At 37.5% G+C, this 17304-nt stretch overlaps 1 protein-coding gene across 1 annotated transcript in view; it reads left to right on the top strand.

Moving 5' to 3' along the window:
• The first annotated feature begins 9319 nt into the window (after positions 1-9319).
• Positions 9320-17304, top strand: part of LOC117502798 (uncharacterized threonine-rich GPI-anchored glycoprotein PJ4664.02-like) — a 41855-nt gene continuing 33870 nt past the window's right edge. Inside the window, exons 1-7 of the mRNA XM_034161908.1 lie at positions 9320-9326; positions 10097-10200; positions 10315-10366; positions 13286-13438; positions 16224-16367; positions 16561-16783; positions 16828-16869. Coding sequence (XP_034017799.1) covers positions 9320-9326; positions 10097-10200; positions 10315-10366; positions 13286-13438; positions 16224-16367; positions 16561-16783; positions 16828-16869 — 725 coding nt within the window. The remainder of the gene's footprint in view (positions 9327-10096; positions 10201-10314; positions 10367-13285; positions 13439-16223; positions 16368-16560; positions 16784-16827; positions 16870-17304) is intronic.

The raw sequence follows: 17304 nt of genomic DNA, 5'->3' as shown, positions 1-17304 counted from the left end.
GTTGCACCAGCATATGTTGTATTTTCACAGGCATTGAAATGCATTTCCCCCTGTGTGATCTGACCATGTGGCTGGGATGGAAACGCTTAGTGCTCCATACTCTACTTGAAATCTGTAAACTTTTTTTATTCCCCTTTATTCTGACAAGAAGGAAATCATGTACGCTCTTCTAATTGCCTCCAAACTCAACATAGGGAAATGTGTCTCCAAAAAATATTCAGCAGACTTCACAGCAGTGACTGAATGAAGCTGTTTGTGATCAGAGCTTCTGTGGTGCTCTGTGTGAATGATATCACCACTGGGCCTGACAGAGGACACTTTAACCGCAGACGACTGAGAATTTGAAATATTCCAGACTGAACGGAGACTGTTGTGCACAGACATGATGATGAGGAGGAGGAGGAGGTGGAGAATGTGTGAGCTTTTCTAGGAGTCTGAAATGATAGAAAAGAGATGGCATGCACCTGTGTAACCACAATCATATATCCTCTTAAAAAATAAATTAAAGGTATATTAAAAAAAACAAAACATTTATTACGTTTTCTGTGACTTTTTGTGTTTTCTTCATCATTACAAGAGACTGATGTATTAGAAACTTACATTTTTGAAGATTAGCTGTTGTTGATTGGAGGAGGAATAACAGGAAGACAGTGGACGGGAAGGAGAGGAACAGTAGTAGCCAGTAAACCAGTAGCGGGCATTTCTGGTATTTATATCTGCAAATTGTTTTTATACTTTCAATTTTGATACTTCTTACTTTATGTGCTGCTATAATCCTGCTGGAACCTCAATTTCCCTGAGGGAGTCTTCCCAAGGGATTAATAAAGTTCTATCTAATCTAATATTAATCAGCTCACACAGCTGCTAATTGGACTTGTAAGTAACTTACAAGGGACCCAAAGCAACCTGGACGTAATGATGACTGTGTTTGTTGGAACCTGTGTGAAATCAAAAACATTTTAACTTCCTCATTGGTAACCGTGGCTCTGTTCTGTGTCCCACAGCGTTCAGGAGCAGTGGAACCTGTGCCAAAGCATCCCATAGAAACTAGTCCGTAATCACTCAGAACTGCTGTACAAAACCACTTGGGTGTAGTTTGACACAAACAGTTCTGTACACGAATTGTTCACACTCATTTATTCTGAGGATTTTGAGCTGTTGAAAAAAAAAACAACCAGTGGAGTATGTGGAGAGGTATCAAAACCATCACAGTCTATTCACAACCCAAAGTGCATGATCATAGGTGAGGATGGATGGGTAGATGGACTTGTGAATCGAAAAGTCTCGCATTCTGGCTCAGCTCTTTCTACACAACTCTGTGGTACCACATCTGCAGAACAGAGTGTGCACAGGTAGGTTGGAGATAATTTACCACCACATGTGAGCACAAGACTGAGATACTACAATTCTTAACTTGGGCCAATAACTCGTTGAATCAGAGGGGACAATCCTACCTTTTCCAACAGAGGACCATGGTTTCAGATTTGGAGATGCTGATCTTTATCCCAATCATTTCAAACCTACCCGTTGTACTTTGAATAATATGCATATTATCATGAACTTCTGGTATTTTTGAGTTTAAATTTTGCCCCACTGTTGAGTATGGGCCAATTTCTTTCTTTCATGTATCTACAAGACTTCATTTGTGTGGCCAGGATTGTTTTGGTCTCACAAACATCTTGTAGACTGCAAGGCTTCATTATGGTTGCTGCTTTCAATGCACATGATGGCATAAATCCATCAAAATGTACAATAAATATCTTAACACTGATGAAATGGCACAAATTTAATAATTTTGTGCCTTACTGCTTGAATGTTATTGCTGGTGTTTAAGGAATTATTTCCCTGGGAAACCTTTGTTTCTTTGTTCTGTAAAAAGGTCAAGACAAAGTAATTCTGAACCACTCCATTCTGTTCATTGTTGTGAATCTCACCCTTCTTTCAGCAAAGAACGTTGGCTCCAGTTACACCGAGATCACTGCACTATTTCTATAAGACTTTTGTGGTATGTGAGATCGCACACATAATTCTGATCATTGTTAATTCATGTGGGAGGCTTTATTTCACAGCAGCAGAGATGGTGAGCAGATGATGTAACCTGAACTCTGACAGCCACGGTGGAAGACGTGCAGCAGATAAGTGTAAGAATGTTGTTGATACAAGCAAGATTTAGTATAAATACAATGGAGAAGTCCCTTTCTTCAAAAAAGCCTTTAACCACATGAAATTTAATTTGTGGGGGGTATAATTTTGAATTCATTGTTTCATCTGTTCAACAGTCCGTTCTGGAGGTTTCCAGTCTTCATGCAAGCCAATTCGATTTACTTGAGTTGTGGCCATTGTCCTCCACAAGCAGCTACTTGGACACATAGGTAAGAGTTGTGTAAGCAGTGGAGACTAGTCTTCATCCAGAGGACATGGTTGACTTTACCTCAATTACTAAACCCTGACACACCATACATTATGTTCTGCAGCATGTATGCCCCAACTATCTAAAAAGCATAGAAATATTGCCTGAAGTTAATTTCAAATCCCTTCTCATTCGCAGAACAATATTTAACAGGTACAATGTTGTAATAAATCAAGACTGCAAATATGACAAAATATGTACATTTCCAGGTGGCATCTTGAAGAAATGGCTACCACTTTGAAAATTGACATGGCTAACAGGTTTTTTGTTGTTGCAAAAAGTAGACCAAGAAGTACCATTGTGCTAAATTTGGTGCTTGTATCACAAAATGAAAGATTCTCATGATAAATGCATTCATCTGCTACACTATAACTGTTACACACCCTTGTAACATAATGCTTTGAACCATGGAAGGGTTTATGCAGTAGGACAATACTGAGTCTGCCACCCAAATAGCACACAAAAGATAAGTATCAGTGGTGTGAAACTTGCAGTACAATTTTTTTTTTTTTTAATGTTGCTTCCTGGTTGTGTTGCTACTGCACCAGTGCACCAAAGCACCCCAGACTGACTGGTGAGACTGCAGAAAGAGAATACTGGATCCTGTTTAACTATTTTTTATATTACAGTCCCTTCATTGTTTTAGACTCTTAAGATCCCAGGCAACCTTGGAATCGACAACATTTGAAGCACATTAATACACTTAAGAGGTCATTTGAAATAATATTCCTTTTAGTTGCTCAGCTTAAATGTAAATGTTGCCATTGTGTCATGTACTGACACAACAAATAAAATAAAAAATTGATAGGTGTTGTTATGTTGGTGTGGTGGAACTGTGCCGCTTTGCAGACTTATATACATTTCAAGATGCCAAGATTATGTACATAATAGATTCCACCTGTTAATCTTTTACGAAAACTGAGGGAAAACCTTGTACTGTATTTCAGGAAGTTTTTCATTGTTTTTTTTTTGTTTGTGGGTGTGACTGAAACAGCCTACATACACACTGTGAGGTTTAGCAATGAAATCAGATTCCTGAAATGTAAAAGCAGCAGCAGGAGAGATGCAAGTTGAGCTCAGGTAAGGCCAGTTTACATTCCTGTGATAGAAGGTGTTTATATTGTGTTTAGTTTGGATTCAGTCACTGATGGCGCTGTTTGCTCAGTGTGTAGTTATTTGCCACTTCTGACCGAACCTGTATAATAAATTAAATCTTTGCAAATGTCTGGAAAAGACCAGAAATGATTAAAAAAGTAACAGCAAACTATTTTCTAGTAGTTGTTGCTCTATGGATCCTCTTTGTTCAAACCATCTGTGAAATGCATGCATGGACAGAAAAATGTAAAATAACCAAAAAAACACAAACAAACCAAAACTAAATAAATAAATAAATAAAAGAACACACGCACACAAAAACAAACAAAACAAAAATCTCCAACCTTAGTTAATTTGCAAATTTACTAATTTGATTTTAGAAAGAGACCTGCAACAGAGTGATGTGATATTTTACAAAAATTTGATAGATATGAGGTGTTTTTAGGATGACATATAAACTGTAATTATCTTGACACAGGTGGCGTCTTATCTTGGTGCTTCAGTTGCACCTATAATGATAAATTTTTATAGTTTTAATTTTGTTCTCCTGCATACTTTTTTGCTTTTTGGTAATGACTATGTAAATTTGCAAATATGGTAGATACAGAGGTCCCTGTCACTATGTGGACTTGTCTCTATAGAGACGTGTTGGGAGATCTGTGAATATGCTGAAATATTTTTATTTTCCTAATAAATTCCACTATAATTCATTGCAGTAAAGTTTACAGTTAGGCAAGTAATGAGAATTAAGATAAGATAAGATAAACTTTATGCAAGTGCAAGTAGAGGAAAATGTTCATCAAACAGCTTGTGTGAGATAAGCAACAATAATAATACTTGTAACAGTACAAGACATAAGAAATGAGGTAGAAATAGAAAATATAGACTCTGGCATGCATTTCTGTTGATGCTGAAATTGCCCACGTCTCTGTACAGACACTGATGGTCATATCTTCAATTAAATGTCAAGTAGCTACCGCTTAGTGTGTCACGGTACACAGAAGTCACGGTTTGGTTTTTGTTTGTGGTTAGACTTCATGGTTCGGTACGAGTTTGATTTGTACATACAGCAGCCTTTAATCTGAAAGCAGTTTAGAGCTGTTGTTGGATACCAACACCATGAGACAAAGTGTAAATGTAAACTTTTTTCATTAAGGGTCCCTTCACACATAGTGCAAAGTTTGGACGAAAACAGCGAAACAGTTGGAAGTTAGCGCACGAAACATCGCGCCAACAGGAAGGCATGCCCAACCCAAGTGTGAGAGTTTGTGCACGTGCCAGTGTCCGTTGAGCAGGAACAGTACCAGGTGCAGCACATGGCGCCGCCACTTATGTGGAAGAAATAAAAACCAGCTGGTACATGTGGAACCACATCATACCGCTCATGTGGAATAAATAAAAAAAAAAAAACAGCCAGTACCTGTGGGACCACATCGCGCCGCTTATGTGGAATAATAAAAAAAAGAAGAAGAAAAAACATCACCCGGGATGTGAACTTGCACCTTTCAAAACCTCTGATTCCCAATCAGAAACTTTACCACTGAACTACAGAGCTGTTCTTTGAAAGCTGCGGGAAGCTGCCTCATATCAGGAAGGACATGGAAATATTACAAAAAAAAAATTAAAATCCAACACCATATAAAACACCGCATTTATCAAGTGGGCAATACAAATATGATCCATTTGTTCCTCTGGTAATGACCCATGGTCACAGACATACAGTCATGAAATGACATGAATGAGAAGCAGTGTGCTCTGACATCCACATCTACTGTTAAGGTGCATCCAGTCGGCTGCGTGCGGGTTCTGCCCGACACGCGTCTTGTGGATGGCGCACCACAGCACAGACACCACATCATGTGGAACAGAGCTCATGTGGGTGGCGTGACGGTCAGATCGCCCACTGCGTGTTCTGATCTGATGGCCCGTTTCAACCTGGGAGGCTGCCAGTGTCCGCTTTGTTTATGCGCTCGCTCGCTGCAGCTTGTCACCACCACGCCAATATATGTTTTTATTTATGCCCACATAAATACAGCAATCAGACACACATGCCTCACAGTGTACAGTTGTTAGTCCATGACTGTCCAAACACAGTAGGTGTTGTGTAGCTGGAATGTGCAGAATGACAGATCACCACAGCCGCTTCTGTCATAGCCACACCTGTCTGTGAGTGGAGCGCACACACCCACGTGTCAGTGTGTGTTTGCAAAGCCACACTCGTGTGGAACTTAGACAAATTTTACAGCAGTACCACAGTGATTGTCTGCAGTGTGTTGTCCTGCCAAGAGTGTAACTGGCCACACATTTTCCAAGTGCCATGCGAGCGGTGTTAAATGTTCGTGTGTCACCTGGAATTTGGCCGGCACCTGCCACGAGAGGGTGCGATGGGTTTGCACAGCACACTCTTTGTCTTTCAGGCACTTGTGTGCACAAATAGTTGTAGCAACAGGTGTACGAGGTGTTGGCGACAGGGACGACATTACACGGTTTGCACACAATTCCTGCATCATGTGGACTAAGTGTGCACTTCCTGCAAACTTCGTCCTATGTGTGAAGGGGCCCTAAACGTTTACAAATTAGGTTACATCTCTTCATTTGCATTGGGACGAATTACTGTGCAGCACGTTCAATGTTTTGTTTTATGTCACGTGACATGTGGAACCAGACTCCCTTCAATATTTGGTCAATTTTAGGTTAGTTTTATTTTTGCATATATGACGACATCTCATAAAACCTCACTCTGTACAGATTTGAAATCTTAGTATGAAGTGTGGCTATTCGACGACCACCTCATCCGTGAAATTTTACACTAATTCAACAAAACGTCAACTTTTGTCATAAGTTGGTGCCATTTTCTGTTTCAACTTGAACCTTGAACGTGAACTGACTTCATACAGTACAGTGGCTGGGAAGTGCAAATCAAAATCACAACACGCAAAATAGTTTTACAAATGGCAGAACACTTTTACAAGTCCTGAAACAAATTTACAAACAAATTGGAAGTATCTATCTATCTATCTATCTATCTATCTATCTATCTATCTATCTATCTATCTATCTATCTATCTATCTATCTATCTATCTATCTATCTATCTATCTATCTATCTATCTATCTATCTATCTATCTATCTATCTATCTATCTATCTATCTATCTATCTATCTATCTATCTATCTATCTATCTATCTATCTATCTATCTATCTATCTATCTATCTATCTATCTATCTATCTATCTATCTATCTATCTATCTATCTATCTATCTATCTATCTATCTATCTATCTATCTATCTATCTATCTATCTATCTATCTATCTATCTATCTATCTATCTATCTATCTATCTATCTATCTATCTATCTATCTATCTATCTATCTATCTATCTATCTATCTATCTATCTATCTATCTATCTATCTATCTATCTATCTATCTATCTATCTATCTATCTATCTATCTATCTATCTATCTATCTATCTATCTATCTATCTATCTATCTATCTATCTATCTATCTATCTATCTATCTATCTATCTATCTATCTATCTATCTATCTATCTATCTATCTATCTATCTATCTATCTATCTATCTATCTATCTATCTATCTATCTATCTATCTATCTATCTATCTATCTATCTATCTATCTATCTATCTATCTATCTATCTATCTATCTATCTATCTATCTATCTATCTATCTATCTATCTATCTATCTATCTATCTATCTATCTATCTATCTATCTATCTATCTATCTATCTATCTATGTTTACTGTAAATCTGACAAAGTGGCAAAAAACAGAAATATAGCTATCTTGTATCTATTTTAAACTTGATATGGAAATAAAGTAGACATTCTAATGGATTTACACATATATTATTTGATGAAATGGAATATTCTGAGTTGAAAAATCTTTTGACAAGGTGTATGTAAAGTTATGTCCACAGTTGTTTGTAATGTTTGCTTTTGGTTGGCACAACACTCAGTTGCATTAATGTACCAGTGCTGGGTGCTTATATATATATATATATATATATATATATACATATACAGTACACTAATAAAATGATCCAGTGTCCACATCTGGATCCTATAATGGATTTGTCTGTTTGATAAGGTTGGACATCTCAGTAAGTATCACTGGCTGAAAACATACTGAGTCATCCTGCAAACAGACAAACAGCTCAGTGGTAGACATCAAAAATGACATGTCCTCAGAATTGGTAGATATTCAACATTACGGAAACATTTATGCATTTGTGCAGATGTGTGGACTGATTGCTGGTTGACTCAGGGCTAAATACTGGATGAGTCCAACAGACAGAGACCCCTACTTTTAAAAACTGGGTCGCTCCATGAGGACAAATGAAAGATTTCCTTTCCTTTAGTAAGCATTGCACCTTTTATGTATTGCTGCTCCACAATCAAACCACACTGAGTCATCTTCAAGTTTCTCATTTTGCTTTTATTCTCATTCTCTTCAGGTCTTGGTTCAGGCAGACTGAAAGATTTGCCGATGTGCCTTCCAGAAACAATGGAACTTGTTGAATGGCATCCAGCATTAAACAGGTGCTTTCCTGTCTATTACAGTTGAAGTTACTTGAGAGCAGTGACGTGCGGTGAGGTTGATGGCTGGTGAAGAGGCACTGACTTCATCACGATCAGATTTAAATATGAAGCCCACAGAGTAGCTTATTCACTGTTCGAATGGGAGCAGTTAAAGGGGTTATGTTTAAAATCTCATATCAGCATTCTTTACACATACAAACGGTAGCACACAAAAAACCTACCTTTAATAAAAAAAATGTTATTATGGTCTTACCTTTACTTATAAATGAAGTCCATGTACCGCTCCTTCTGAACAAAAGCATCAATCACTTGCTTGTGGAAGCTTTCCTTATCGTCCTTCAGTTTTAAAAGTTTCTCTGTCTCAGTGGAGATCACTGCCAGGGAAGAAAGTCATCCTTCATCAGTCCTGTTCCGACTGTATGTTTGGAGACTTTTCTGGCTTTGAATGTGAGTGGTCGACCACTCATCTGTATGAAATTCTTCAGGTCACAATATTCCATCTGAGTCCAGACATTGTCACAAGTTGAGAAAATAAGGCAGGGAAAGCAGAAAAGGCAGTTTCAGCCAAACTTTACATGTGTCCCTCTCCGTTTGAAAAGAGCGGCTCTTCTGCTGTCTGAAGCGAACTGTTCGGTCTTCCTAATTATTACCTCCTGCTTCGATTGAAAGTGCAGTTTAGAAAATTGTTTCAGTTTGGATATGTAATCCTCCATTCTAAAAGTAAAGTCTAAGCGAAAGGAAAAAATAAATGAACGGCTGCTCTCGCTGGTTGCTGTCACTTATTCTGCAGCTGAAGAGTTGCTGCAAGAAGAACCTCTGGGATCACTAGTGCCCCCTAACATGAGGCAGGAGAACTGTGTGCCTCACCGAGTGCCTTTTTGCAGCCGTTTTCTGATCGCTCAGCACACGAAACACGTTACACACACATAGCTGTTGACCAAAACACTGTACATTATGTACATCTGCTAAACTATGGAATTTAAGTTCATATAACCAAAGTGTTTGGCTATTTTAATAGCGACATACAGAGAGATAGCATGCCAGCAGTTAGCCCAATGAGTGTGCAATACACGGTGAGGCGCAGCACTTGTCTTCTCTGTATTTGAACGGCAAATGTGAAAATTCAGCAATTTTGAATAAAAATAATCTAAAACTGGTGAAGTTAAAAGGAAAATAACTTTATAGTGCAAATCACTGGATAAATACAACCATTTAATTTATTTTTCATTTTACATTTTTTCTTTCCGTGATGGCAGGTGAGGCAGGTGACCGCACATCACCGCTTGAGAGAAACCATTTGAGATTTGGCTAACTTTATTCTGCTTTTATTGGCACCTTTAAAAGTACTCAAGCATTCAGGTCCTGAGCCAACTGTGGAATCAAAGTTTCCCGTGACACATGTCTGTGAAAAAGTGGTAAGTGAGCAGCGTGGTTGGAATGAGGAACAGTCAGTGTGACTTTACAAAGAATCTTGTTTTTGTTCAAGAGATAGTTGACACATCACAATAAATATGAGAAGTTCTATGTTCTATTTATGTAATAACAGAAGTGCATTGTTACAGTGCATCTGGAAAGTATTCACAGCGCTTCAATTTTTCCACATTTTGTTATGTTACAGTCTTATTCCAAAATGGAGTAAATTCATTTTTTTTCTCTCAAAATTCTACTCACAACACCCCATAATAACAACATGAAATGTTTTTTTTTATTTTTGCAAGTTAATTACAAATAAAAAACTAACAAATCACATGTTCAGAAGTATCCTCACCCTTTGCGCAATACTTTGTTGATGCACCTTTCCCAGCAGTTACAATACTTTCTGGATGCACTGAAACAATGCATTATATTATGTAAAATTAAATAATAATAAAAAAATTCTCTTCTGACAACAACTGCATTTAACTGCTTGGCCACCACCCCTCCTTTACAGTATATAATAATAGAATAATAATAAAACTAATACATAAAAATAAATGATAACAATGGATATAAAGTGTCTGTCTCTCCCTGTGTGTGTTTGTTTTAGGAATGGCAATATTAAGGATTGGATCAGCTATTGTTGCTCTTCTGGTGATTCTCTGCATTTTGAAAATGGAAAAATTAATTGACTTTACACGTGAGGTTCTGCAGGTGGGTCCACTCGCCACAATCAGCCGAATATTTGAATGACTATTGTACGATGTGGTTGGCAACAATTTACATAAATCAAAGCAACCTCTTTTTGAATTGTCACCCTTTTTTAAGGCTCACCATGACAAAGAACTCTTTGGAACTCACGCCCGAGAAAAAAGGAGTGGTGAGTGAGAAGAATAAATTCTGTTTTTAATGAATTATAATTTGAGTGCACACAATACAAGATTTAGGGTTTTTGTTTTTATCTGGATGTGAAATGTGTGTTTGGTACATTTGGTACAGGTCAAATGAGTTATACTTTTTCAAACTGGAAATGTCATGAACCTACCATCCCTGGTTCTCAAGACCAGGCACCTAAGTGGTTCTACTTTTTTTTTTTTTTTAGATATTTAGATATACTTTAGCATACACTAGTAGAGTTCTACCTTAGATTTGGAATGTATAATAGAAGATATACCTTACTGAATTTTCATGAAGTCAGACTGTTTCTTCTTAATGTAATTATTACAGTGTGTGTGTGTGTGTGTGTGTGTGTGCAGCTGGATGAATTATGTCGTTGGTGTTATAATGAACCAGTCTAACTTTGAACCACTTGAGTAATTTCAGTTCATTTTGAATACCTCGTCTTCCCAGTCAACATAAGTCAATATGTTTGCAATTGAATACCGAGTTGAATTGTTTTTTTGATTTAGTACACACAAATAAACATTTCTTAGACAGTTCAATAAAAAATATTTTAATAGTGCCAAATCACAGCATAGGTCACTCCAAGGTGCTTCACAAAGGTACAGTCCTTACCCACCCCCTGACCAAACACACTGGCAACAGTGGTAAGGAAAAACTCCCTCATTTGGCACATGATTGTATGAACAAAACTCAAGCAGAACAGACTCAGAGGGGTGACCATCTGCTCTGGTGGTACTATCAATAACAAATTGACAAATAAAACAAAATACAACAAAGAACTGTCAAACATGGAAGACAGAGAAGATGCTGCTAAGCACCCTGTAACTCACAAAGATCAGTGGTCATATGAACCAATTGTCCAAACAATCAAGCAGTGAAGATCAAGGGCCTGTGGAGTAGAACAAAAACTGAATCATCAGTGAGTTCACAGTTTTGGTCCTTGGAACCTCAATGAGCTCCCAATCCCCAAGAGTCAGTCTCGGTCTCCCAGGCCCTGCCAATCTCCAATGAAGGTTTGGCCAGATCATCTCATCCTGGCAGTCTTTGGTTTTTGCACATCTCCTGGGCAGCCAGTGGTGGTTGTCAGAAGACTCAATTAGTTGGAACAAACAAACAATGCACAGCAACACCATTCCGAGACAGCGAAATTACAGACAGGATGCAAACATGTTTGCCGACAACATAATCCTATGTAGGGAGACCAGTAGGAACATAAATATGAGATGGAGGGGAAAAAGTAATTCAGTAATTCAGCCAACCAGCAGGCAAGAGAAGAGATAAATCTTTAATCTGTGTTTGAATGATTCCATGGAATCTGAGTGTTTTATCTCAGCAGGTAGATAATTCCACAGAGCAGTGCCAGGTACAAGGAAGCTCTGTGACCTGAAGCTTTCTCCTTCACTTAAAAGATTAGTTCTTCGAGATTTGTTCATAGATTTAACAGCATTCACAATCCTGATGTGGAAAATTTCATTCCTGACTTGAAGTTCCACTTGGAATTCGAACACAAAGACTATGACAGTCGCAAGTACATAAATTTAGAATACCCTGAATATTCTAAATTTCCAGAACACACTGAATACAGAACAAGAAAAGGATGCCAATTGGTTTGGAACAAACATAGCTGCATCCCCGAGGGAAAGTTTGACGCTCAGATTAAAACTCATCCTCATTCCATGACTTCAGGAAGTTCCATCGACTTTCACATGATCCGTGTCACCCAACCAAGAAATGAGCTTTACTGTCATGAACAAAAATAAAATGCAATGAAATGAAACACTGAAATGAAGTGTTGGGACACAAATAAATGCATACTGATTGGCAAATGCATACTCTGACTCTGAGCAAACCAAATTTCTTATTGTAGATTTTGAGAGGGTGATGCCCCAGCGCCTGTGACAGACTGGCGTCCTGTCCATAGTATACCCCGCCCCTCATGCTCTATGACTGCTGGGATAGGCTCCAGCCCCCCGCGACCCTTAATTGGAGTAAGCGGTTGAAGATGAGTGTGTGTGTGTGTGTGTGTGTGTGTGTGTGTGTGTGTGTGTGTGTGTGCCCTAGCGCTCTCTAGTGAACAGCCCCCCCCCACCTGCTGATAATAGATACTGTAGATATAATTTTCTCTCCAGAAGTATCACTTTACCGAAACTAAAGATGTTCAAACGTGTTTCAATAAGTTTTAAAATAAGGTATATTGATGGCTTTGGGGTTTGGGTGTTCCAGGAGGGACTTCTATATCGGTTCAGTTTACTTCAGTCTGCTCCTGCACAAATGGATTATTAACTTGGCAGTAAATGCATCATAGGTTAGAAAATCAATTAAACAAGTCAATAAAACAAAAACAAAAAGCATTATACAATTATAATTTGAGTGCACACAATAAAGATTTGTTTTTTTTAAATCTGGATATGAAATGTGTGTTTAGTACTTCTGGTACAGGTCCTGTATATGAAGCTGGGGAGCTTCAGTAGAAACTGTCCTCTGGTCTGCTTCAGCAATAAAAAACATGAAACACCACTCATATAAAAGGCAGGATCCCTTTTTGTTTGGAAAATGGAAAACAAACAAACAAAAAACCCCTTAACAGTAATAATGCTACATTATGTGAAAACAGAAAGCTCTGGTTCTGATTGTAGCTTAAAAAAGTCAACTTTTTGAAATGCCCACCTTAATTTTTCTTTATGTAAATCATTTCTGTTCATGTCATATAAAACTAGGTGTTTCTGCATTAAAACATTTATTCATTTTGATCAGCTTTTGAGTGTGCTGCTGTGCCCATGCCGCTGTTCCACACTCTCACTGAAAACAGGGGTCATCTTCTTATGTGCAGACATGTCTTCACAGATCGTGATGCTTAAAACAGGTTTTCTTTTTTTTTTCTTTTTTCCATCTGCAGTGTCCCATAATGTAATTGAATATGAAGTGGATGTTGAACTCATTGCAACAGATGTCCACACAGTGGAGGACTTCAGGAGGTCCCTGGACAGTGGGAATTTTCTTCTGACTCTTAATTCATCTGTCAACATCACAAACATTGAGATCACAACAGGTAAAACAAAAAAAAAATAAGAGCTACTCATCCGTGGGTGATATTGCCATTCAGCAGTGTTAATGGTAGTAATTTGTGCTATGATATAGGACTGCTACCTTTTCAAAAGTAAACATTTGGACCTTTTATCATATAGAATGATGCGTTTGGGGTGACACCATTTCCTGTAACAGTTTTTAAAAACATTGCCATGACCATTTAGTTGAAGAAATGTTGGAAGCATTTGCAGTTCTCATTTAATCTGATTTAAAATAAGGTTGTTGTTTCTTTTTCACTCATTAAATTAAAATCACTTCCAGGTGAGCCTTTGAAAACATTTTGTAATACATTCACCTGTAGTGGGTGTTGTCCTTCACAGGAATTTAGCACAAAGGAATGATTATATAATTTTCCACTTATCAACGTTAGCAATCAGAAGGAAGTGACACAGAATCTGTTTCAGAGCAGCCTTTCTTTGTGTCTTAAACAACAGCATTCTTATTATCCATATCATTTTATACTGTGTCCTTTCTTCTCTGAAGCAAAACAACCCAAAATCCTTTGATTCCTTAATTCTTCCACACACAGATGTATCCAAACACATTGAAACGGTGGCCCTGAAAGCGTTCTATAAGTATTTTTTGCATGGACAAATAACTGAATTTGTACCTTTCAGACTACAGAACTACATGAAACTTACTTACTTCAACTTTGATGAGAATGGAATTATACTTCACAATACGTTTAATTATTCTCTTTAATTCCATTGATGAATTTCTAGCAGCATGTCACCATTATTTTGTTCTATGATAATTTCTTCAACAACATTTTCAAAACAATACAAGCAAATGAAGCATTAATTGCTTAATGCCCAACTGCGTACAACAATTCTTGATTTGTGATAAAGCAAATGACATGAAATAAAAAATTAATCTGGTTAATTTGGAAACAAGACGGGGAGACAATTTCAACAAAATGTAACAGCATTGTTCTCTAAACTAAAGTTATTTTATTCACTTTATTAGTCACAAAAGGCAAAGAATATATTTTATCACTGTTTTTTGTGACATATTCAGTCTGATGTATGTCATATTGGAGAAACATTAACCCTCTGTTTCTCAAACACTGACAATCTTCATCTTTTACAGTGTGCTCTTTAAATGGTTCCAGCTTCCAGTGCAGATGTGAGGAGCAGTTTTCCTGGTCATATAACACTTGTATAACATTCGGAGCCTGTGACCAGATCACGAACAACACGTGTGGATGCATCAATAATATTCCACCTGATGGCCAATACTGCCAGCCAAAGAAAGGTGATAGAAACTTTTTTAATGCTTACTTTACACGTACAAGCAGAAATACCTGTTGGTTAGAACACCAAATGAAAAAAATAAAAATACATTGACCATTATATATTAGTCAGAGAATGAAATGTTCGAAAAGGACTGTAAATACTGGCCATGGATCCTGTCATTTGTTTATGGGAATCAATGGTTATTCTCATTTTTGCAAGTACTATTGTTCAATGCTCTGCTCAAGCTGAAGAAAAGAAAACAAATTAGATCAAAATACATGTAAAATGAAAGCATGTGGTGTCAGTTAAACATGAAGTTATTGTCTTTCAGATGTCGTCATCATCACGTTCACGAAAGCTGAGCTATCCTAACACATAAGGGCCGTGGCCGCTTTGAGTGACAGCTCCTAGCTGTTTTGTTGCTGCACTTTGGGTTTTTTGAGCATTTCATGACAAATATTTGTAATAATATGGCTTGTTGTGTGGTTAATTCACCAAGCAAATCATGAAACATACACACATATGCACACGTGTTCACTCACTGTCAGTAAAGTTAAATTTCACCTGCATCTTTTTTTAGTGCATTATAATGAAATCTTGCCGTATCTCTTCACTGTAGTTCTTCAAGTGTATGAAATAGTTGAAATTGAAATCAGTGTCAGTGACAGAACAGCGACACGACGACTGAGGGACGTCGTGGGAAACCTCAGCTTTCCCATTGAGCTCAACAACACAATCAACATCACAAATATTACGATCACCTTCATAAATAAGAAAACCGACTTTGGTTATCATGATACAAAAACTCATTATTTATTAAACATTTCATTCTTGGATATGAAACAGCCAAAGGATCACTATCAGCTTTCACGTGATATTGTTTATAAGTCTGGTCATCTGAATATGAATACATCAAAGTTGTGTAGTTAATGTTGGAGTGTATGATTGGATCTATATATGGGTTTAATGATATCCTTTTATTTTAACAGAGTCTCCAGTTCTTTGTGAATATGTGATTTGTGTTGAGGCCAACGCTACAGACACACAACAATTGACCAACACCCTAAAAAATACCACTTTCCCTGTCCACGTGGGACCACAAATAAATATCACAGATGCTGTTATGGCGACTGGCGAGAACAAATATTTTAATAATATTACACATCTTTCTTAAAATGAAAAAATATCTATTTTCAGCGACGATGGCACAAAGGTCCAGCTTTTCCTCTGCAATGTGTATTAATCTGACCAAACAAAATGCAGTTTTACCACCAATTTGTCATTTTAAATGCTGAAATTTCAAATATATTATGCAACCAGTATGTGTGTAAAATAACTAACATTATGTTCTCTGCTTTTCCATCTACTCTGTCAACATATTTCACAGCTTTTCCTCTAACGACACCCTCTCCACCAACAAGTAAGACTGACAGGATGCTTCTCAAAGGGCAACCTGGTAAACAGGGCAAACATTAAAAACACACAGATAAAGATTCTTTTGTTTCTTTGCAGCTCCTTTTCTTTTTGAATATCTGGTTTCGATTGAGTTGAACATCTCAAATGGAATTGATGGACTGAGGACCATTCTGATCAACACCAGTTACCCCATCACCATCAACAACCAAATACAAATCCATGAGATCAACATGTCAACGGGTAGGACTTGTTTGGAAGATTACCAGGATCTTAATCATCTCTCTGAAGAATGAACAGACACATTTCAAATACTCTAAGAAGTTACTTGTACTGCTGCTCTGCTTGAGTTTGTTCAAACCACTGCTGCCGCTGTCACAAAGTCAGTATGGATGTTATCTGAAAACCTGAAGACATTGTCTTGGTTTCTTATCAGTTTGTTCTCCAAGCGATGCTGGTTTCCAGTGTAGATGTGAAGATGGGTATCGTTGGTCATGTGATCAATGTCTCCTGTATGGTTCCTGTGACAACATCACTGATGACACATGTGGATGCATCGGTGCCTTTCCCACTGATGGAACATACTGCCAGGCTGCTGATCAGAACAGTAAGCACTTTGAAGTCTTCATCGTACCTGTCAGCAGACCGTGGTGGTTACTGTACCTTCACAGTGTCTGCTTGTTCTTCATTATTCAACTTACAGATTTTACGGCTTGTCTGGTTTCAACCGCTCCATCACCATCAAGTGAGTAACGAGGCTTGTGAGTGTGTCAAATGTAACACACGAAAATAAGTTTTTATATAGACAACAAAAAACAAAAATAAATAATATGGAGACCAGAAAACAAGGAGCAGAAAACAGATCAATACTGAATCATAATAGATGCATTGTGATGTGTATCATATTGTGGGGCTGGATCAGTTTGAGCTGAATCATAATGTTTTCCAGATTCAACCCCTGTTACAACATCAGATGTGAACATGACAACACCAGCAATAACTGCAACAACAAGTAAGTGCTGAACAAAAAACTGTTAACCTTGTTTATTGTAAAAACAAAAGCAATAATTGTTGATTACTGTATTGAAACAAACCACTTTTCTTTAGATCTTAATATTTAAAAAATGTAAATAGTCATTAATAACACATGATTAATATGTGATCTTGACAGTCATGACTG

This window comes from Thalassophryne amazonica, chromosome 21 (assembly GCF_902500255.1).
Source record: "Thalassophryne amazonica chromosome 21, fThaAma1.1, whole genome shotgun sequence".
Taxonomy (NCBI): Eukaryota; Metazoa; Chordata; class Actinopteri; order Batrachoidiformes; family Batrachoididae; genus Thalassophryne; species Thalassophryne amazonica.
This window is presented reverse-complemented; position numbering and strand designations above follow the sequence as displayed.